The sequence below is a fragment of the Macrobrachium nipponense genome, chromosome 6 (genome assembly GCF_015104395.2).
Source record: "Macrobrachium nipponense isolate FS-2020 chromosome 6, ASM1510439v2, whole genome shotgun sequence".
Lineage (NCBI taxonomy): Eukaryota > Metazoa > Arthropoda > Malacostraca > Decapoda > Palaemonidae > Macrobrachium > Macrobrachium nipponense.
The window spans coordinates 100,165,314-100,188,456 of NC_061108.1; the positions used below are offsets into that span (position 1 = coordinate 100,165,314).

General features: G+C 44.3%; 1 protein-coding gene across 5 annotated transcripts in view; it reads right to left on the minus strand.

The window, feature by feature from the left end:
- The window catches only part of LOC135216709 (coronin-7-like), a 502,494-nt gene that overhangs the window by 357,673 nt on the left and 121,678 nt on the right, over positions 1–23,143 (minus strand). For all 5 annotated transcript variants that reach the window (XM_064252162.1, XM_064252161.1, XM_064252160.1 and 2 more), the window contains 2 exons: positions 14,507–14,634; positions 14,220–14,350 (listed from right to left, as the gene is read on the minus strand). In XM_064252162.1, the coding sequence (XP_064108232.1) occupies positions 14,220–14,350; positions 14,507–14,634 (259 nt within the window). The remainder of the gene's footprint in view (positions 1–14,219; positions 14,351–14,506; positions 14,635–23,143) is intronic.

A 23,143-nucleotide genomic window follows, 5' to 3' on the forward strand; every position in this document is an offset into this window, starting at 1 on the left:
TTTCACAAATCTGGTCAGGAGGGTAATATTCCTCTCCTCCGTCCATGACAACAGATCCTTCGTTATCTCGAATAGGGAAAACGAGTGCGTCCCCCCCCTGTTTTTTTATATAAGCCAACGCTGTGGTGTTGTCTGCGTTGACTTGAATCACTTGATTTCTTACTTCTGACTCGAAGAATTTTAATGCCAGAAACAATGCCTATAGTTCTTTGGCATTTATATGCCAATCTCTTTGTTCTTTCTTCCATTTGCCAGAGACTTCTCTTGTCCCTAGAGTCGCTCCCCATCCCGTTTCTGAGCGTCTGAGAACAAGATTTGGTTTGGGTGCCGAACCTCTAGGGACACTCCCTTGTTCTCTTTGAGTGGGAGCAGCCACCACTTTAGGTGTTTCTTCACCTCCAATGTTTACGGAAAAGTGTCCGACAGATGGCCCTTCTTCCAAGTCCAGATCTCTTTAGGAAGAATTGTAGAGGCCTTAGATGAAGTCTTCCTAGATACAAATTGTTTCCAGGGAAGAAAGAGTCCCTAGAAGGCTCAGCCACTCCCTGGCTGAACTCCTGTCTTTCTTTAGGAAGGATGTAACTTTCTGAATCCCCCGAAGAATCCTTTCTTGGGACGGAAAACCCGAAATCCAGAGAATTCATCTGAATCCCCAAATAGACTATGTCCTGACTGGGGTTCATCTGCGATTTCTCGAGATTCACGAGAAGTCCTAATTCCTTTGTCAATTCTAATGTTTCTTCAGATCCTCCAAACATTGTTCCTGGGATTTTGCTCTTATCAGCCAATCGTCTAGTACAGAGAGACGCTTATGCTTCCGGTGTAGCCATCTGGCTACGTTCCGCATCAGGTACGTAAATACCTGTGGAGCCGTGGAGAGGCCGAAGCACAAGGCCCTGAACTGGTAGACTTTCCCTTGAATCACAAACCTGAGATACTTCTTTGATGACGGGTGAATAGGAACGTGGAAATATGCATCCTGCAGGTCTAGAGAGACCATCCAGTCTCCTCTTCGCAGGGCTGAAAGTACCGAGGCAGAAGTCTCCATCGAGAACTTTTTTCTTTCCACATATTTGTTCAGAATGCTCACGTCCAAGACTGGTCTCCATCCCCGGATGCCTTTGGAACTAAAAAGGGATTTTGACGAAGGAAAAATCTATTTCTGGGTGATTGGCTCGTGTCGCCCTATGAAAGGATCCTTAATATCATTCTTTTCTAGGTAAAATTAATCTAAAATTACCAGAGAAAAACAAAATTAAGAAAATGTCAGTTAAACTGACTCGCTCCACTCTTAAAAAGAAAGTGTCGGTATGTAATAGGGGCGTGAGTGGAATCACTACCACGAGACATTCACCAATTAGAACTTCAATCAGAATCCCCTTAAGAGAGAGCTGATACCAACGGGCGATGCAGCCGCTACTACTACTACTAGAGGACGCCACGGACAGCAGCGCCCCTAGCGGACATCCTTAATCTATCATGTCCTGCATGGGGGGGGGAAAACAATATAGGGTGGTTTCATAGGGCGACACGAGCCAATCACCCAGAAATAGATTTTTCCTTCGTCAAATCCCTTTTCTGGGCTCAGCTCGTGCGGCCTATGAAAGAGTACCAGAGAAACAGAAACAAGATGGGAAAAAAAGGAACAAATGAAAGCAGTTGTAAAATGATGGATATAATATAAGTAATCAATTACAGCATACAAACTAAGTACTTAAACTAACTTATACTAAGCAGTAAAATAACAGAACGTTTAGTAAATTAAAGTACTTAAAAACAGTAATCACAGTAAATTACAATGATGCAGTGTAATATAAACAAAAGGAATTTACTTGAAAATATTTACAAAATATACAAACACATTGTGTCCTACCCTAGCATAAAAATAAGGGTAGGTACACTGAAGTACATCACCAGTACAGTGTGGATGTCCCTAGCAAAAAAAATAAGGGGACAATCCATATATGATTCAGCGGCTAAGGCTAGGATATCCGAGTAGCATGCGATAGGGTGAGGCATGTTGGATGTGTAGGTAGAAAGGAGACCTGGATCTATACTACGACTACTAAACAGTATCAGGGAAACAATGTTTCCCTCTGCTACTGCTGAAAATTTTAAAGATTCCAAGACTTTAGATAATGACGTTTAAAGACTGTCGGGGATTTCCATCCAGTATACTTTTAAGATCCTCAAAGTTCATATGTTGAAAGTAATTATTAATTGAGGTGGCTACTCCCTGATATCATGTGCTTTTTGGGAATGAATCAGATTGGCTTGTTTAATGAAGTAAAGGATTTGTTGCCTAATACCTTTTACTGACAAAGTACCACCTTTTTCTCTCATGAAGAGAGCACCTGAGGATCTTGATGAAGTACGAGATAGAAAGGCTCTAAAGAGTTGATACTGGGCAGAGAAGGATCCTGGGGAAGTGGGAATAACTTTCCAAGGGGCCCATCTTGCAAGAGGATCCTCATTTTTGGCTAAAAAGCTACGATCCGGAGCAAGTAGAACTTCTCCTGATGGGAGGAATCCCACATGACCCAGCAATCCTGGAGAGAGCCGACAGTTCTGAAATTCTAGCTCCGGAAGCTAGGCTTAATAAGAATAATGTCTTTCTCAGGAGCATTATTGAATGTACAAGACGAGTTGTCAGTATCTGAAAGCTAGTTTGAGGACATCATTTAAGAACCATGAACTGCAGTAGGCCTTTGAGAAGGTCTAAGTCTAGCACAGGCTTTAGGGATAGACGTGAAATAAGATTCAGTCAGATCTATCTGAAAACCTACATGAAAGATCTTCTTCAAAGCCGATTTATGAGTGGTAATAGTGCTAGCTGCTAAACCTTTTTCAAACAAGGATCTGAAAAAGGATATAGCTAGATTAACTGTCATGGTTGTAGTGTTCGATTCTTTCAAAAGAAAAGATGCTAATTTTTTTTAAACAGCTGAGTCATATTGTCTAATGGTTGACTCTCTCTTATCTGATTCTAGGAAGAGAATATTCTGTGATCAATCATTAGCATCTTTATTAGCCGCAAACTTCATGAAGTCCATAAAGGTTTAGGGTCTGTGAGAATTCCTGAGGAAGCGAACACAGTCTCATTTGTACTGATTGTGATAGCTTGGGATTGGGGATCCGTTGAGGTCGGAGGCCCCAACCCAATTCCAGAAGAAGAGGATACCAGTTGCTCTTGGGGGCCAGTCCGGTGCAATCAGAGCTACTATCCCTTTGAAAGACCTTAGTTTGCTTAGGACTTTCAAGAGAAGATTCACTGGAGGAAAAACATAAATTTTCCTCCACTGATTCCAATCCAACGACAGGGCGTCCGTGGCATAAGCCAGAGGTCCAGGTTGGGGGCCACATAGCAAGGGAGCTTGTGGTTCGCTGGTGCGGCGAAGAGATCCACTTGGAGACCTGGGACTCTCAGGCTTATCCACTGGAATGACCCGTCGTCTAGAAAGAGCATTGATCCAGAGGAACGTGGGACCGGGACAGAGCGTCTGCTATCACATTTCTTACCCCTGCCAGGTGAGTGGCAGACAGATGCCATTTGTGTTTGTTTGCTAGGGCAAAATAATGGCTATCATGACTGAATTCACATGCTTGGATTTGGACCCTCCTCTTGTTGATGCAAGAACTACCACTGCACTGTCCAAAAACTAGCCTTAGATGAGACTTCTTCGGGGAAGCAGTCTCTTCAAGGTAAGAAATACTGCCATTGCGTCCAGAACGTTTTGTGAAGCTGGCGAAATTGAACTGACCAAGTCCCCTGAACCTGTTTGAACTGAGAGTATCCCCCCACCCGGACAGGGAGGCATCCGTGTGAATGGTTAACACTGGAAGGGGATATTGAAGGGGTACCTTCTTGGCTAAGTTCTTTACTTTTGACCATGGACGGAGTTGATTGCGGAGGATCTGTGGGATTACTGACAACTTGTCTCGAGATTTGGTGTTTGCTCTCGATCGCCAAATTCGATTTAAATCTTTTAGCCTTGCTTTTCAGGAGGATATCTGTTACCGAAGCAAACTGAAGGGACCCTAGGATTCTCTCCTGGTTTCTCCTTGATGTTTGTTTGCATCGTGAGAAATTGCCTGACAGATTTTGCTATTTCCTTCCGTTTGGCCACTGGAATTGACAGATTGTGGGAAGACAAATCCCATTGGATTCCCAGCCACTGAAAACGAGACTCCGGGGTAAGTCTGGATTTCGTTTTGTTTATCTGGAACCCCAGATGTTCCAGAAAGTGAACTACCTTTTTGGTGGCTTCGAGACATTCCTCGACGGTTGGTGCCCAGATCAACCAATCGTCGAGGTATGCTGCTACCATGATTCCTGAGTTCTCAATTGCTGTACAAACCACTTCTGCTATTTTCGTGAATACCCTGGGGCTACATTCAGACCGAAGGGCATCACTTTGAATGAGAACGTCTGATTTCCTAGCCTGAATCCTAGGAATGGCGGAAGTGCCTGGCTATAGGGATATGATAGTATGCGTTCTGTAAGATCGATGGAGCATGTGACGGCTCCACGCGGAAGTAAGGTCCTTACTTGCGAGAGGGTAAGCATCTTGAACTTGTCGCAACGAATGAAAGAGTTTAGCTTTGACAAGTCTAAGATTACCCTTCTTTTTGTTGAGCCTTTTCTTTGGCACGCTGAATAAGCGACCTTGAAATTTTAGATGCTTGACTCTCGCAATAGCTCCTTTCTGAAGGAGTTCCTCCGCGTAATCTGTCAATTCCTCTGATGGTATTTGGTGGAATGATTTGATTGGAGGCGGATCTTTTGATCCAACTCCAACCCAATCCTTTGGACACTATGCTCTGTGCCCAATTGCTGACCCCCACCTGTGGCGGAACGAGGAACAGCCTCCCTCCTACCTGGGGTGGGGAGCCTCATTGTTGATGGGCGGTTGAACCACACGCCCTCCTCTGAACTGCCTGCTCCTTGTCGCCCTTCCTGCGCCACCGCTGGCGAAAGTAACCTCTCGCCCTACCTCTCGGTTGTTTGTAGCCTTGAGCCTCAAATGTAGGGTTAAAGGCCGGCGAGATTGCGAGGAGGTCGACGGCTGTGATTGAGGAGACAACAGGAGGATGGCTGTTCTGTTTCGAACTAGCAGGTTTTCCCCTGTTGGGTAACCGGGACGGCCTGCACAAATTGCTGCTGTTGCTGGTGTTTCTGATACGGCTGGAACCTCTTACCAGCCTTCTTTGGTTTCTTACCAGCAGTGGGGACGGATTCTTGTTTCCTCTTTGGACGAAATACCCCACCTAGCTCTAAGGCTCTGGTTGAGCCTAGCAGCCTCGTGGTGCACTTCATTAACAGCGACTCTGGGAAGAGATCCGCTCCCCACAATGCTAGAAGCTAAGAGTCTATTAGGCTCGTGCCTAATAGTACACTCCTGCAGAACGTGCTTTCGGCAATTCCTCCTAGCTTGGAAGAAGTCGAAAGCGTCTGTTAGGACCATCTGAAACTGGGATTTTGCCAATCTCTTAAACAACGGTTCCGTCGCATATTGATAGAGCAGCCATTTTCCGTAATTACAAGAGAATTGAGGGACCTGCCAAACCTTGTTCGCGCGTCGAACTCTGCCTGAATCAGGGGAATCAGGCAGCCTTGGCAGCTTCTCTTCTCGCCGAACTGGTTCCCCCTGGCAGCCAGTCCGGTTTGGAGCTTACCAAGGCGTGAACGTAGCTGGCAAGTTGCTCCCACAATTGCCCCTCTCGAAAGCCGGGAAGAGCGGAGAAGTAGACTCCGCCTCCCTTAACTGTGGCATTGGGCCTCATCCTTGAGGACTGCCTGAAGGTCTTCTCTACTATTTTCGTGGCGAACGGAAGAGAAGCCCCTCCTTCCTTCCGTCGCGAAAATAGTAAAAGGACTCTTATAGGCCTGGAGCTTAGTGTTCGTGCACTCCCAGTCCTCAAGGCAGTGAACCCATTCCCGCTGGGCATGATCCCTACTGTATAGAACAAGGACTCTCTAGAGATCTTGTCTTCCCTAGTAAGAGCCGTTACAGTCAGCCTAGCATAACGCCGATGAAAGGCTGCGTCAGACCCGGAGGGTAAAACTCGAAGTCCTCAATTCTCCGAGTTCCACACTCCGGGATAGAGATCATCCATCCTTAAAAGGAGCGTAGGCAGCTACTCTCCATGGATTCTCCATGGGAGAAAGCTGGCAGAGAGTCGTATGGCGGGAGTTGGAGAATTGGCCAGTGCTTGGCACTGGGGAGACTGGAAGAGGGACCTGAGAGAGCCCAGCTACTCGGTCCCTCATTCTCTCTAACCCTGTTAGAGAGATCTTGTATGGACTGGCCTGATTGAGACAGATGCTTCCGACAATTGGGGGGTGGCGAAATCTGCTCGAATCTCGTCCCCAGGGCGGAGAGGGACTTGCGAGCCAACCAACTCGCCCACCTGTTGCATCACCACTGCTGAGAAAGCAGTGGTATCAAGGTGGGAAAAATAGGTCCTGCTCCTCCCACCGGCGTTGCCGGAGTTGAAAGCGGTGGAGGCAGGAGAAGGCATTGGCTCGGCGGGGTGGGAGCGTGAGCCTTCTCCTTAGAAGCCTTGCTTCTAGAGCTCTTCGAGTGAGAAGTCGGCTTGGCTTTCACCGCGTCGGCGTAGGAAGTCGAAGACTTCCTAGCCGAAGAAGACGAAGACGACTTCCTAGAAGTTGTCTTAGCTAGAGTCTTCGGTTCTCTCTGTCCCTTCACCTTTGGGGGTACAGAGAGAGCGGGGAGAGCGGGTATGGGATCTCAGATCCCACAAAGACTTGGAAAGAAGCGCTCGAAGAAGGGACAGGAGAAGATCCAGGAGCACCCCAAGGAAAGACCTTGGGCGCCCGACACACCTACCTCAACCAACAAATCCTCTGCCCCTACCGCCATGGCTCGACGTTTAGGTCCAGGGGGCCAGCGACGTCCGGGACCGACTCCTGGGAAGCTACGACCCCAAAGGATTGCTGGAGATCTTGCTGGATGGCGGCATATCAGAGGGGACTGGCGGGAAAACAAGGGGTCAACATACCCAGTTGACTTGCCCGCAGGGAAGATCTGGACGGCCAGCTTCCTGTCCAGGACGTACGGCTGGCCTTTGGCGGCGTTCTTCCCGAAGCCGCCCACCCACGCTTTCAGGGTGGCGAGGGCGACCTACCCCCTCACACCAGTAGCCTGAAAGAAAGGGCGAGATGAGCTTCTAATGGCGGAACGGGGATAACAAACTTATGACTAAGAGTTGTTAGTAAATGATAAGGAAGCCTATAATGGACTTACCCCATCTCCCAGCTGACCGACTAGGTCGTAGCAGATGGCGCAGGCTTCTGGGTGCCAGACGATCATCTCATTAAATGACGTGGCACAAGGGGCGTGAGACCTGCACTCATCGTGGCCGCAGGGGTCGTACAACGTCGCGTTGCACCCAAGGACCTGAACAGTTAGTAGCCTGTAAGTGGAAAGATACATGAGTATCAGAAAAACACTTACAGCCTAACAGTTGCTCCGCTGGTGCCGGAGCGATAAAGTTAGATTAAACCAGAGCCCCGCCATAATACGTGTGGTAACAAGGTTGGTTGGTGGTGTCCTAGGCTATAACTCCGCTGATGGCGGGTGGGGACAGAAAAAACAAGGAAACCACCAGGAGTGGTGGTAATTGGAAACCACGACGTAAAATGGCGGGGATGGTAGATATATAATAATTAAAATTAAACAATTCATCGTAAAATTAGGGTATATCCTTAAAATAACAATAATAACAAACCTTGTCCCCACCCGACTACTAGAAGAGTGCACGGGTAAGAAACAAGCTCCCTTCCGTGAAGCGTGGGAGAGAAGTAAGGATATAGTAGGCAAGCAACCGACCACTAGTAGTCCCCACCCCGCCACTGGCGGAGCCAGCTAACTATAACCAAAGGTGCCCCGGCTGCGACGGAAGGCTCCTTTCGTTATAGCGAGATAAGGTGGCTGAGCAACTGGGGAGGGGGGAAGTGAAAGGTCTCGGCGTAACACGGCGGGAGAGAGAGAGGGGGGGGGGGGATGGCCTACTCCTCCCCGCCTCACCGACTACCCGCTCGAGACCCGGTACCTCATGAGTGGTCGCCCTATACCCCCCGCTGGGAGGAACCCCTGGCCACCTCAGAGAGGGAGAAGGCGACTGAGGTTGTCATGACAACCAAGGGGTCCGCCAGCCCCTCCCTATACCAGGTAGGGAGGGCAGGGCAGGGTAAGGTGCGATGGAACACGTGACCGCAAGTGGCCTAGGCCGCGAGCAACACAACCGTGGGAGGGCCACGTGAACCAGGCTGTACCAATACAAGGAACATGCACCTAGGCTAGCCTAACACCCTAAATATAATATATATACATCGAAAAGATGGAAAAGACACTTTTAGTAAAAGAGAAAGAAGCCCAGGAGGGAGGCAGACTGTTCCAATAAACAGAAAGCCTACTCGGAGCCAGCGATATACCGATGAAGAGCAAGAGCCGGGATGCTGGGCGGGAATAATAGTAATAGCCCTAAATACCAAACTAAGAGAGATGGTAGGGGGGGCTAAACTAGCTAAAACTCGATGTAAAAGACAATGAACGTAACATAGTAAGCCCATAAGTATAAGAAAGTCCCAGTATGGAGGACCGGGAATTCTTAACGAGGCAGCATGGCGCCACCACGAGACAACCGGGAAACCGTATATGACCTATTAGGAGGAAAATACTGGTACCCGGAAGATAAAAATGTGGTAAAACATTACTTATGAGTTACTTAACTTAGCGTTGCAATTGCAGAGCGTTCCATGGTGAAGAATAGGATAAATCCCGAAATTAGCACAGCACAGAAAATAATGCGTCTTGACGCTAGCGCTAATAATTAAGGATGACCGCTAGGGGCGCTGCTGTCCGTGGCGTCTCTAGTAGTAGTAGTAGCGGCTGCATCGCCCGTTGGTATCAGCTCTCCTCTTAAGGGGATTCTGAATTGGTAAGTTCTAATTGGTGAATGTCTCGTGGTAGTGATTCCCACTCGCCCCTCTTACCATACCGACACTTCTTTTAAGAGTGAGCGAGTCAGTTTTACTGACATTTTCTTAATTTGTTTTTCTCCTGTAATTTTAGATTAATTTTACTAGAAAGAATGATATTAAGGATCCTTTCATAGGCCGACACGAGCTGAGCCCAGAAAACAGGCGGTTGTAAAACCCCGGAGAGGAAGGATCCTGCACCTCTTCTATTGCCTCTTTGTCCTTCATTCCTATCACCATCTGAAGAAGTGTCTCCCTCAGAACAGGGTCCTTGTACTTCGCCGACAGTTCCTTTGGGGAATTCGACAAAGGTGGTCTGTCCTGAAAAAGGTATAATGTAACCTTTTCCCCAAGACTGCTAGCGTCCAAGGATCGGCTTTTCCTTATCTTCCATGCCCCTACGAAGTTTAGGCAGGGAGCCTGGCCCCTACAGATGTTTGAGGAGGACCTCGCTGCTACTTTGATTTCTTGAAAGATCTAAAGGAGGACCTTCCTCGCTTTCTGCTGTCTTCCTTTTCGTTGGAGGACGAGAGGTGGAACCTCTCCGAAAGGGCACTACGGAGTACGAGTAGGCTTCTTCGCTACTGTTACTGTTGGTCTTGATTTCTTGGAGGATTGTACTAATAAGTCTTGGGTTGCCTTTTCAGCAAGAGACTTTGAAATCTCCTTCACCAAGTGCGAAGGGAAAAGGTGATCCGAGAGAGGAGCGTATAACAGGGCTGACCTTTGTGAAGGAGAAAACCCGCTTTGGTTAGAAATGAACCAAATAATGATCTCTTCTTCACTACTCCTGCTCCAAATAGAGAGACAATTCCCCGATCCATCCTGAACCGCCTTATCCATACAGGATAAAATGCAATGTAAAACTTCAGGTTCTAAAACATCTGGTTCATTTGCCTTCTTGGCCAGCACTCCAAGGGACCAATCCAAGAAGTTAAAAACTTCTAGTACATGGAAAAGTCCCTTGAGGTGTTGATCCAATTCTGACATGCTCCAATATGCTTTAGCTGTATTCAAAGCATGTCTTGTCGATGCTTCAACCAAGCTTGAAAAATCCGCCTCCGCGGAAGATGGAAGCATAAGCCCCATCGCTTCCTCTGTCCTGTACCATATTCCCCTCCTACCTCCGAGCTTACATGGAGGAGTGCAAAAACTGTCTTCTGAGCTTCCTTCTTCACCTTCAATCCAATTATTTAAAGATTGAATAGCCCCTTCTTCATTGATATGGCGGTTTTAATTTTTTAATACGAAGACGATTAGGAACTTCGTACTGGAGAACAGAGATCTCGGGGAAGGAGGAGCTGCAGGGCTTAGAGAGTCTCCAAATTCTTGTGGAGGAGAGGAGGCTAACACTTTGTAGTTAGATACCCCTCATTGTTCGGGGTTTCTTCCTCCGACACCTCATCCAACTCCATCCTAGATGGAGAGCGAGCTCTTTTATTAGATTCTTTGTCCGTAGACATATTCTATAGGAGAAATACTCCTAGAAGGAGAGAGACTGACAGATCTAGAAGTTCTCCCTTTCTTCTCCACCAAAACATCCTGAGACATGGAGGTTGAAACCGTAACCTTCGATGTACCAGGTTGCTTCCTTGCATTAGGGTTTCTACTTGTAGGAGACTCGCTATCCGAAGACATTACATGAAAAGATCTTCTATTACCCCTTAAAACTTCTCGCTCTTTCCGCTCTTCATGATCAGCTGGCGCCTTGCGCCTGACTGGCGCTTCGCGCTTGGTTGAATCTTCTCGCGCGGTTGGCGCCTCACGCTCGGCTAGCGCTTCGCGCACTGTTGGCTCCTCTTGCGCGGCTGGCGCCTCGTGCTCGACTCGCGCTTCACGCCTGGTTGGCGCTTCGCGGCCGTCTATCGCGTCGCGTCTGGCTGGCGCTTCGCGCCTGTATGTCTCTTCGCGCTGTATGGTTCTCTTCGCGGCGCCTGGCGACTCGCGCCTGGCTAGCGCTTCTCGCCTGGTAGGCGGATTCTCGGCAGTCCTGGCGCAACGCGCCTGGCTGGCGCTTCTCGTCTGGCTGGCGCTAGCGCTCCTGGATGGCGCTCGCGCCTGATTGTCTCTTCCTGCTTGTAGGAATTCTCACGCGCTGGCTCCTCGCGCCTGGCCAGCTTCTCGCGCCTAGTCGTCTCCTGCGATATCGGATAGGGCCTGGTTGCCGCGTCGCGCCTGATTGGAGCCTCGCGCTTACGTGTTAGTTCTTTGCGGCTGACTGGCGGTCCGCACCTGGCTGGCGCTTCGCGCTCGGCTGGCGCTTCACGCCTGGCTGGCGCCTCGCGCCCCGAACTCGCGGGTCTGTGAAAATAGACCCTTCATCCGAAGAAGAATCTTCTTTTCTGGAGGTTGATAGTAAGGGTTTTTTGACTTCTTCACAGGAAGATTAACATCCTTTCTTCTTGGAGGATCTCTCGAAAGAACCCCGACTAGAGAAGCAATAGACTCTTGCATATCCTTTAATATCTTCGTCGTTTCTTCTCTCTGGTCTAAACGAGAGGAAGGAGAGCCTTCTTTCTCCATTCCCCACAACTTATCGGGAGAAGCCAAAACCTTTGCTTTCTTATTCTCTGTCGGGGAGTCCTCCGAAAAACGTTCCGGACTCGAGTTTATGCCCGATTCTTCCCAGATCCTCTTCAAGGGACGAGAACGATCCGCTGATCTCCATCCTCTTTTAGGCGAGGAATTCTCCGATGACGAAAAACATTCACGTAGAACGCTTTTTCTAATGCGTTCTCTGGCAGTCTGTGACGTTACAGATTCTGCCGAAGAGACGTCTGACTGGTGGGGATCCTCCATAACCTCCGTAAGGCTTTCGACATTCCTTCTCCTCTGGGCTTGGGAGCTTGAAAGAGGTCTAGGCCTGGGAGCGTTGTGAAGCCAATCAGACGCCTCCTCCACTTCACTGGGGAAATTCACATCACTTTCCACAGCACTACTTTGCTTACCTTCTATGGCAGCCATTTTACGCTCCATTTTCATAAGCGCAGCCTTAAGGCTTGCTATCTCCGAAGCAGAGTCCGTAGGATCTGCATTCGGAGAAGGACCTGAAATATTACAAGGAGCGTTCATAATGTTAGAGGAGGGTACAATATTACTCACCAAACCACTTGAAGATTGAGAGCTAGGCTTGGTTTTGGAAGATGACTTCCTTAACCGGTCTTTCTCTAATTTCCTTAAATAAGAAGTTAGAGACTTCCACCCTTCAGCACTCAAACTCTCACATTCATGACAAGTGTTATCCATCGAGCATTCATACTTCCTGCATCTTTTACATACAGTGTGAGGATCAACCGAAGCTTTCGGCATTCTCACCTTGCACCCTTCATTCACACACATTCTCACCACACTTCCAGAATCAGACATCATGATGAAAATTCCAAGCCAAAATCCAAATAACGATCCACAAAAGCGTATGCCAGTACAACGATCCAAATACGTCACCAAAGGGTCCAAAACGATGATCAATTGTATCCAAAAACGAAAATCCAGCCGGAGATACCAACAACGATGTTGCCAGTATGGCCTGGACGACAGAAAAAAATCTGATGGAAAACGGGAATGGGTTCCTATTCCCGCCACCCAGCGGCGGCGCGGTGGATCACCTGACCTACCTGTAGCGTGTGCGCGAAATTCGAAATTCTGTCGGCGCGACGGAGTCAATAGCTATGTATATATCTGACAGGTAAGTTGAATGTATAAAAACTTCTTGATTATCTCCATCCTCATCTCATAGAAAGCATCCTCTTCTTTCTATGAACTTCACCAACATACTTGGGACCCATGGCTAATAACGTAAGTAATTAAGTTCACACACGACATGATAAAGTGTGAACCATGGCTAATAACGTAAGTAATTAAGTTCACACACAACACGATAAAGTAACTTACAGTACAATGAAAGCAAAATCACTAACATGAATTTACGTTAACAAACAAAATCTACGTGAACGAACAAATTCCACGTGTGTATGATAACGCTGCTTAAACGAAATGGTCGAGGAACTCCCTTACGTAGATGCTGACCAATAGGAGAGCAGGATCTTATGGCAGTAACTAGCATCAAGAACCAATGGGAGAGCGGAAGGAGGGTGGCGAGTCTACTGAGTTGGCGGCATACAAGTTTTAAAATTTTTCTCGGCGGCCGGGGCGAATCTCGGACTTTACAGTACACCCTTTCGTAACCTGAATTATTTTCATACACAGAAGCAAAAAAATCTTCGTCTTTGCCTTTGTAACCTGGATTTTTTGTACGTAGGGACTTTCGTATGTAGGGGTATGACTGTAGTATATTTTTCTTTGAAAAGTCAAGTTTGGCAATGAACTATTGAAACAGACAGTTATAAAGTGTTTTAGGGGTGTATATAGCCTACTTAAAGTAACAGGTACTGTAATGTAAGGTTATTTTGGGTGTTTTGGGATGGGATGATGGTTTGGGATGTATTTTTGTTTTAAATGTCAATAAATTCTTTTAGTATGATGATTTAAGGTATATTTTTGCTTGGACTATCAAATTAAGCACTGAAATGTTAAAACAGGCGGTTATACGCATATTAGTTTAAGATTACAAAGTATTTGTCAGTTATGCGCATTTTAGTTTAAGGGGTACAAGGTATTTGACAGTTATAACCCAATTATAAGTATTTCTAGAGGGAATTTTGGCAATTTTGCGGTAGGTTCTGGAACCTATTCCCGCAAAAATTGGGGGTACTGTTTTCAGTACTTTACCAGCTGGCTTTGGGTGAAATAAATATGAAACAAATCTGGTATTTAAAGGGCACCCCCCTAATGGTAATTTTCCTTCTTCAATGTGTCAAGTTTCCCAAAACATGGGTTATCATGGACTTCAAATCTTTTCTATTTCTAGCCACTTTCATCAGCTCTGCAGGGTTTTTTCTTTCCTACAGTTACTTTCTTTATTCTATCCATGTGTTTCTCCTGCTTCCTCTCCCTTAGTCACTTTCATACTACCTGTATATTTCTGCATCCCCCACTTCACCAAACATGTCACAATAACAATAGTGGAAGTGGCAACAGTGAAAAAGAGAGAGAGAGAGAGAGAGAGAGAGAGAGAGAGAGAGAGAGAGAGAGAGAGAGAGAGAGAGAGAGAGAGAGAGAGAGAGAGAGAGTCGCAGCCCTTAGGAAGAGATCAAATAAAATTTTCATTCATGACTAACCAATTATACTGAACAATCTAAACATGTAACCTACTAACCTTCCTGGGTACCTGGTATGTTATTGGAATAATTGCATTTGAAGTAAGCTGTAAAAGTCGGTTTACTTCTCCTGACATAACATCCAAACCTCTCTTAGGCACTAAACATGCACCTTTTGTCTGAACTGAGCCTGAAAAACAAATACATCATCCGTTTAATACTTTTCTAACATGAATATCACATAATTTTCTCAAATTTAGCGAACAGGAATGTACAGCATGTATACTAACAATTTATACTAAAATATCATAGATATTTGTCATTAAATAATAGCTGTGACACCAACCATTATGTTTCAAACCCTCAGTAAGAAAGGGTTCCTTATCAGTGACCTCCCAATACATGATGCTAACATCTGCTTTGCCAGCCAAGAACAGCATGTTTGTATCCGGGTCAAATAACGGCATCAAAATACTGAAATTTAAATTTATCAGGTTAAAACATTATATATAACTGTACATTTTTTACATAGTAAAGATTTTTAACAATATGACCTAAATCATTCTCTTTTGAAAATTACTTAAAAGTATTTTTTCATCAGTTACTATATAAAAAAAACTCTACTGGGTAATATACATACTATTATGTAAAACTGAAAAGCCAATAATAGAGGCAGTAAACTCATTAAAATGTTACTTGTGTCATGGGATGTCAATGACATTTGTCTGTTGCTTTAATAATCTGTTAATTTTAATTTGCCAGTTTGTGTAAACAAAATCATCCTAGGCACTTTAGTCCTTCTTAAAAAGGAATTAACAAAATTACAATCAGTTAGTAATACTCCTACTACATCTGCTTTAGGAAAAGCTTGAGTGTATGAGCCTCATATAATCCTCCAGTCTGAGAGGAAATGTGAAGCTTTAGGGTACCAAGCACCTCCTGTCTTCATACATGCAATCCAGAAACCAAGCAAGCACCAAGTGAGAAGGTAGCACTATCTCCACCACACATGGTTCAGGAGAAGCATGAATGTATGAGTCATGGGCAGTTCTTCCTTCCAAGAGTAAACAGGAAGACTCTGGGTAACGAGAACATTCTTGTACCCTCATGTCAACCCTACCGGAGGTGGGTGTAACAGATCGATAAAAAAACACGGAAGGTGCCCCTAGAAGAGGAAAGTGTACTCACTGTATAACTGAGGAGGAGGAGGAGGAGGAAGAAAAATGCCTGTGCTTTTCCTTGTTCCCTGCTATCTTACTCTCCTCTATAAGAAGAGTAGACATTATCAATGCTGCAGGGCATCTCCTACAGGCAGGATGACTGCTACTGAGGGCTACTGGAGGCATTAGCTCCTGGCAGGAGCAGAAACAGCTGACAGAGCAGTTGACCTGATGAGGGTAAGCTAAGGCAAAGCATGCATATGCATAGGGATCTCATCTGGGGAGAGCCCAGCATGTGCACTTGACTCACCACTTGATGATAGTGCTTACAGCTTATGCACCTTCAAGCAAGTACCCCTCTGCAAAGTAGCTGTAACTGAGGGGATCCACTTAAACAGAAGATATGAACAGCTACAGCACTCACTCATGCCCATCACACCTCTGCTGTATACACTAATTATCTATAATAAGGTAAAAATACAAGTTCCAACTTTGCAGTCAGGAAGAGGGCAGCAAGGCATCCTCACTAATTGGCTACTGTAGGAAAAGTGCTTGGTGATGACAGTAGTTGAGTGAGGATCTTTCCTTCACTTACCCTCTTACCCCCAATTAACTACCTTTCTATCACCACTTATCCAATTTCTTACAAAATTTCAATGAACGATTTTGTCTCATGACAAGGAATACTTTCCCATGAGAAGTAATGGTTTATATTTCCAAAATGTTTACATTAAAACTGATTATTTATATACTTACCTAACATTCACATAGCTGTAAGTTTTGAGCCACAGGCTGGCTGGGCAGTTGAGAAAAGGAAAAGGCTTTAGATATAAATCCTTTGAAACAGCTGCTCCTTTCATTTGAGACATAAATGTTACTGTGACAAACCATAAGGGAATACAATGACCTGCAACCTTTGACAGCAGCAACAGAAAGTTTCTTAGTATGTATGTATATCGGTGCTACCAGAACAATTTTATGATGCTGTCCAGAGAGGTAATTGAGCAGGAAATCCCCCAAGACCAACACCAATTCTGGTACTTGTACCACTGTTGTTAGCAGAGTTTATTACTAGACTCACTTCTGGATGTGTAGATATTTCTGAGACAGGCTAAAAAAATCTCTAGCCTGAAGCATGAAGGTTTTTTGGTGAAACCTTAACATATGTGGTTCTTTGAGTAGATCTGGCCTTCAAGGGAAGAATCAAAGTCAATCTATCGCCTGAGGCATTAAGTCCAGGAACTATTCTCTCAGTGGCCACCATGGGGGTATGAAGGTTGTTCTTGCAGTCTTGAAAGACTGGAATTTGTATACAACTTGCTTCAGGAGAGCAAAAGGAAGATACACATTCAAGTCTAGATTGGACTAGCTGATTAGCAATGCATCCACTGCTCAAGCTCGAAGGTCAAGGCAGGGAGAGCAATATATCGGCAGTCTTCTGTTTTGGCCTGTTGCAGACATATCAATAGTTGGAAAGTCTCACAGATTCCATGGATCATAACATACTTGTAGATGTATTAACCATTCCACTGGTAGAATCTTGAAACTTCTTGCTCAATTAATCTGATAAAACATTGCTCTTCCGCAATACAAACTTTAGCTTCAAAATTATGTTCTTGGAACCTGACCAACAAGAAATCTTCACTGTCAACAGGAACAGTGGCTTGGACTTTGTCCCTCTCTTCTTCCTGAGGTATGAAAGGGTCATGTATTGCCTGGGAGGACTACTCTTGTCAAAGACTAAATCTTCTGCTTGAATGAAACTTCTGAATAGCTAATAGCTCTAGAATGTTTATATTTTGTTTGTATGGTGCTTTTACCTTGCATGGAACCAGTGGTTATTCAGCAACGGGACCAACAGCTTTACGTGACTTCCGAGCCACGTCGACTTCTATCACCAGAAATACACATCTCTCACTCCTCAATGGAATGGCCGAGAATCGAACCCGTGACCACCAAGGTGGGACGCTAATACCATACCAACAACGCCGCTGAGGCGCTTAGAATGTTTATAAGGAGGTCTCTTTCCTTCTCTGAACAATGACTCAACACTTCTCAGTTCCCTGGAAAAGTGACCCATCCTACTTCTGATGTGTCTGCGTAAAATATAAGGTATGGGCTCTTCACAGCTTGAGGGATTCCTGTCAGGAGTTATGGTCTGTTCTCCAACCAACTTGGAGATTTATTTTGCTAACTGACAGAATTTGGATTAAGTGTGTCTGGGACTGAAGCCTTGCCCAAGCATACTCAGATGGAATTAAATTGGACTCCATTTCAATCAGGAAAGGGATAAGAACTTCTCCAGCAATTCATTCTTTTTTCTTATGCTCCACATCTGAAAAATTGTAACTGTTTACCCCCAACAATTTCAAAATTTTTCTAGTTCATGGGAATCTAAGATGAGGATTCAAGAATGAGTGTTGCACCATACTTTTGATAACACAAATATTAGGTCTACATAATTATTGATGTTTAGTGCTGTACTGTCTAAGCTTTGTTTAAGCACACACTTGCATTTCTCAACTTGCTCATTCCACAAGACTTACTCTGCTCAGCTATAGTACAGTGGTCCCCCCGTATTCGCGGGGGATGCGTACCAGACCCCCCCGTGAATAGTTAGAACCTGCAAATGTTTGGAACCCCTATAAAAATGCTAAAAACAGCCTATTTTGTTAGTTAAAACTCAAGAAAACCCCACTAAAAATTTTCATACATAGCTTTTTTAATAGTTTTATCACAAAAAGTGCATTTTATGATGAAATTCATCAAAAAAACCAGGAATTTGTGGATATTTATCGTAGAAAAATACAGCGAATGCGCGAATTTTTCGCGAATAATGCAGGGAAACGTTCCCGAGAGAAATCCGCGAATGTGTGAGTCCGCGAATCTGGAGAACGCGAATACGGGGGGTCCACTGTAGATCACAAGCTGAGTCAGGTAAAAGCATCAAAGGAGTACAGTGGGGCCTCCATAATTGCGGGGGTTGGGGGCCACACACCCACGATAAGCAAATATCCGTGTTATAACACACCTCAAAAAACCCTTGACTATATCCACCCCAACTGCTAACTTCAATAGTTTAAACACCAAAGATATGCTACCTATAAAAACTCTTATAGGCTAACTGCCTATTTTAATACAAATTTAAATACCAAATATACCTTAAACTATCATATGGGTACTCACTATTTATTGGTCCATGCTATCCTATAACCAACACCTTTGTTTGTGTGTGTGTTTAAGTTATATGTCTATAAAGTCACAAATCTTATAAATTCTTTCCTATTCTCAATTTCCCCCTCATCAGATCAGCAAACAAAAGTATATTAGCTACCAATTCCTTTCTATTTTCATGATTTGGCAGCTGCACGAAACTAAAAGTACATAGTATATCTATCTCATGAATGAACATATTTATGATGAAAAAAACATGATTTACTGTAGTGATTACAGCACCCAACTATAATATTAATGTATAAACAGCAAAATACAGCAATAAAAATCTATTTTTATCTTTTGTTTATATTTAGAATCAGCTGATGGACGTTTATTACCATAAGAATTATTTTGGAAAACAATTTAGTTGCTAAAAGAAACAAATTTATTAAGAGAGAGAGAGCAAGCAGCTTAGGCTGTTGACTAGCTTAGGTTGAGAATAACAACAAAATAATTAAATTTGTATTTTAAATATTTTTATGGTGATAAGAAATCAAACATCGACAGTGATCAAATATTCTCTCTTATACTGTTATATGTGATAATCACTGAGTCAACTATAAAGTTGTATTGAAGCACAGTTTAGTAAATCACAGAAAGAATAAAAATATGGCAACATGTGTACCTACAAATGTCGGGCACCATCTTGTTCTTTTATTACGATAATAATACATCAGTATTATAATTTTATCTGTACGTGAAATAAGGTTTTTTGAAAAGTTGCTGTTTTATTTCATTAAGAGATAAGTATACTGTAAGAGAGAGAGAGAGAGAGAGAGAGAGAGAGAGAGAGAGAGAGAGAGAGAGAGAGAGAGAGAGAGAGAGAGAGGTTGTGATTTTGTGGGATTTTTTTTTTTTTTGCATTTTATCAATATTTTGCTATTTACAGTCATATCAGTATTTGAAAATTAGTAAATGATTTTTATCCTAAAAATGTATTTAGTCATAAACAGAAGATGAAAATACAGTAATTAGTGAATTTTGCTCTGATAAAATTTGTGATTTTGTTAATTTTCTGGGATATAGCATTTGGGCTCCACAAAAAAGTAAGTAAAATGATTTATAATACCATTTAGAGCATACTTAGTATGTAAAATACATTGGTATTGTGTAAAAATAGTATGTATAAACGAGACTGTAGGTTTGGTGGCGTCATGGTGATCATACATATTTTCTGGGCCTAACCTGTGTCGTCCCGTGAAATGTTCCTATAGCACTCATTTCTAAGGTATAAATATTGCTAAATATACAAGAGAAAAAGCTATATGAATAGGCCAGGGTTTCCTGGCTCGCTCACCCTTATATAAGGGTGTCGGTATGGAAACTGGGGCGTGTGAAACCACTACCAGAGGTCCCCTGCCAATTAGTCTCTTCCTTTCTCAATTTCCCCCTTTCTACCGAGGAGCCGGCCCAAGGCCATCTACCGCCCCCTACTGCTACAACTAGCGTCCCGTCCGCCATTCCTTTAAGAGCACTCTCTACGTTTACACGTATGTAATATTTCGGAAGTGTTTTTGCTTATTTTCATGATGGCTGAACGTCAGGAGACTCCCGTATCTAAGTTGAGTATTGCAATTATCAATTTCGTACTTGTTAGGGTAGCGATGTTAGTTATAAGTATGTTTTAGGCATTGTTATGTAGCGGGAGCCCCGCATGACATCGCTCCTGAGTCAGCCATTACATGCATCTCTACCCGCGAATTTTCATATCATTCATGACGACTTTCAATTAGTCCCCCATACTAATTGTAGTCGTGTCCGATGGTTAGATTAGCATTTATTCAAGAATTTATGCTTTATATGATACATATCCTGACGTGAGGGCTATATCCTGGCCTACCCGACCAGCCCTCATTGGTTTTGGAAGGTAGGCTAGGCTTGGGATCCCTGTCATCCTGTCCCTTACGGCTAGCTTCCCAACCGATTCGTTGGCTGGGCGGTTTAGCCATTTCCTTTGTCTGTATGCTAGACTTCCAAATAAAGGAGGCTAATTCATTCACCTGACCAGGTCGAAATTCGATTTTGGAGGGTAGTTTGGCCCTTATTGTGGCCTATGTATGATGTCCTTGGAGCCACTCTAGCCTACCTGACCAGATCGCGATTAAATTCTGATTTTGGAGGGTTAGGCTAGCTGCTCAGAGCCACCCTGGCCGACCTGACCAGATTGTTCCGATTTTGCAAAGGTTAGGCTAGCTACTCATGAGGACTTTAATTCCTTTCCCACTCACCTTCTTCCCTATCCCCTCTTGCGCCAGGACTACTTGTGTTAATCAAATTATGTCATATTATTATGCCTATTTAGTTGTAATGAGTGTCGATTTATTGTACATTTGGCCTATAGGCCTTCTGTTCCTGGTATCGGTTGGTTCACGACTTCTCGGAGGGTTGTCCCACCTGGCCGGTTGTGGTGACCAACTGATCACGAATGGGCCACTCCTCTAGACAACCTCCCTCCCCCTGGACCCACCTCGGTGAGGTGACGCAGCTCGCCATACGCTACCCTCGGGCAGTTTAGCTGACCCTTATACCCTTTAGGGGGGAGGGTAGGGGGTACAGTCGGGGGAGTGGTACACCTCGTCATGCTCGGTGGGGATGGTACCGGGGTGTCCACCCTGGTGAGTTCTGGTTGGCCACCTGGGTCGTCGGGATGGTATACGCTGCGTGCTACTGCATTCTCGCCAACCTATCCACGGTCTCCTATCCCTTGACTATCCTCCCGCCCCGGCGGGACTGGGGGCTAGGAGTTCGTTCCTGTTATAAATAAGGGATTTTGACGTAAGGAAAAATCTATTTCTGGGCGATTGGCTCGTGTCGCCAGCGAAATATCCTTTAATCTATTATTTCTAGGGTAAATGTACTAACACATACCAGAGAATAAATAAATAAAGAAAAAGGTCAGTATAACTGACTCGCTCACCCTCCCAGAGAGTGTCGGTATGAACACTATGGCGAGTGGAGACCACTACCACGAGCCAAATGCCAATAGAATTCTCCCACTACAAAATCCCCCAAGAGGAGAGCCGACCCACAGAGTGGGCAGCACCTACTACTACTACTCCATCCCATGCTGCTGACTGCTGCGCCTCTGGTGGCCATCCTGAAGTTAGCAGACAATCTTGGCGATGGAAGGGTAGGGCGGGATTTCGCTGGCGACACGAGCCAATCGCCCAGAAATAGATTTTTTCCTTACGTCAAAATCCCTTTTCTGGGCTCAGCTCGTGTTCGCTGCGCGAAATCGTACCAGAGAAATAGCACAAGATTGTAAAGAAATTCAACAAAATACAAAGAGGTCCTCAAATAAAAGATAAAATAAAAATAAATCAATATAATTGCTAATAAGGATACATATAACACATTGGGGAGGGGTGGGGGGTTTTTTGTGGGGGGTGATATCAAAATAGAAATATACTTAATATACTTAATTCTAATAATATTTCTTAACTTAAGGTAATATACATATATACAGGGAGAAATATTTATCATATATGTACAAAAATGGTATCTGTGTAAAGTCTATGTATCAAAAACATTCTAAAGCAATTAACATAAAAGTTGAATAAAACAAACTCAACATTAATAAAATATAAAGGAATGTATATGACTTAATATACAAAACCCGTAACCATTATAAGTAAGATGTATCTCCTAGCATAAAAATAAGGTTTTTTGAGGGATGACATCTACTAGATCAATAACCCATCATCAAATGTGAGTGTCCCTAGCAAAAAAATAAGGGACACCCACTACATCATCATAAAAGCAGCTAAGACACAAGGTGACCGTAAATGAACAAGGCAGGAATAGACGAACGTTGTGGGTGAGGCAGGTAGAAAGGAGGACTGGATCTTCTACTAAGGATTAGTCAGAGTCAGGGGAAACTATGTTCCCCGCTGCAACTGCTGAAAATTTCAGAGCTTCCAAGGACTTTAAGTAATGACGTTTGAACACCGTCGGCGATTTCCATCCAGTATACTTCTTCAACTCATCGAAGTTCATATGTTGGAAATAGTTAATTGAGGTGGCTACTGCCCTGATCATGTGCTTTTGGGAAAGAGTCAGGATTGGCTTGTTTAATGAAGTACAGGATTTGTTGCCTGATGCTTTAATAGATAAAGTGCCACCTTTTTCTCTCTTAAAGAGAGGACCCGATGAGGATGAGGAGGTCTAGATAGAAAGGCTCGTAAGGCTGAAACTGGGCAAAGAAGATACATCTTGTGGAAGGGGTAGTACCTTCCATGGTTCCCACCTCATCAAAGGATCTTCATTCTTTGCTAAAATAAAGCTACGTTCCGGAGAAAGTAGCACTTCCCCTGTGGGAAGGAACTGAATATGATCCGGATCTCTGGATAACGCCGACAGTTCTGAAATTCTAGCTCCTGAGGCCAAGCTTAATAAAAATAGGGTTTTCTTAAGAGCATTATAAACGAGCATGTGTCATTATTGGTTTCTGAAGCCAGTTTTAGAACATCGTTTAAGAACCATGATACTGACGTAGGCCTTACCGAAGGCCTAAGTCTAGCACATGCCTTGGGAATAGACGAGAAGTAGGAATCTGTCAAGTCTATGTTGAACCCAAATTGAAAAATCTTCTTCAAGGCTGACTTGTT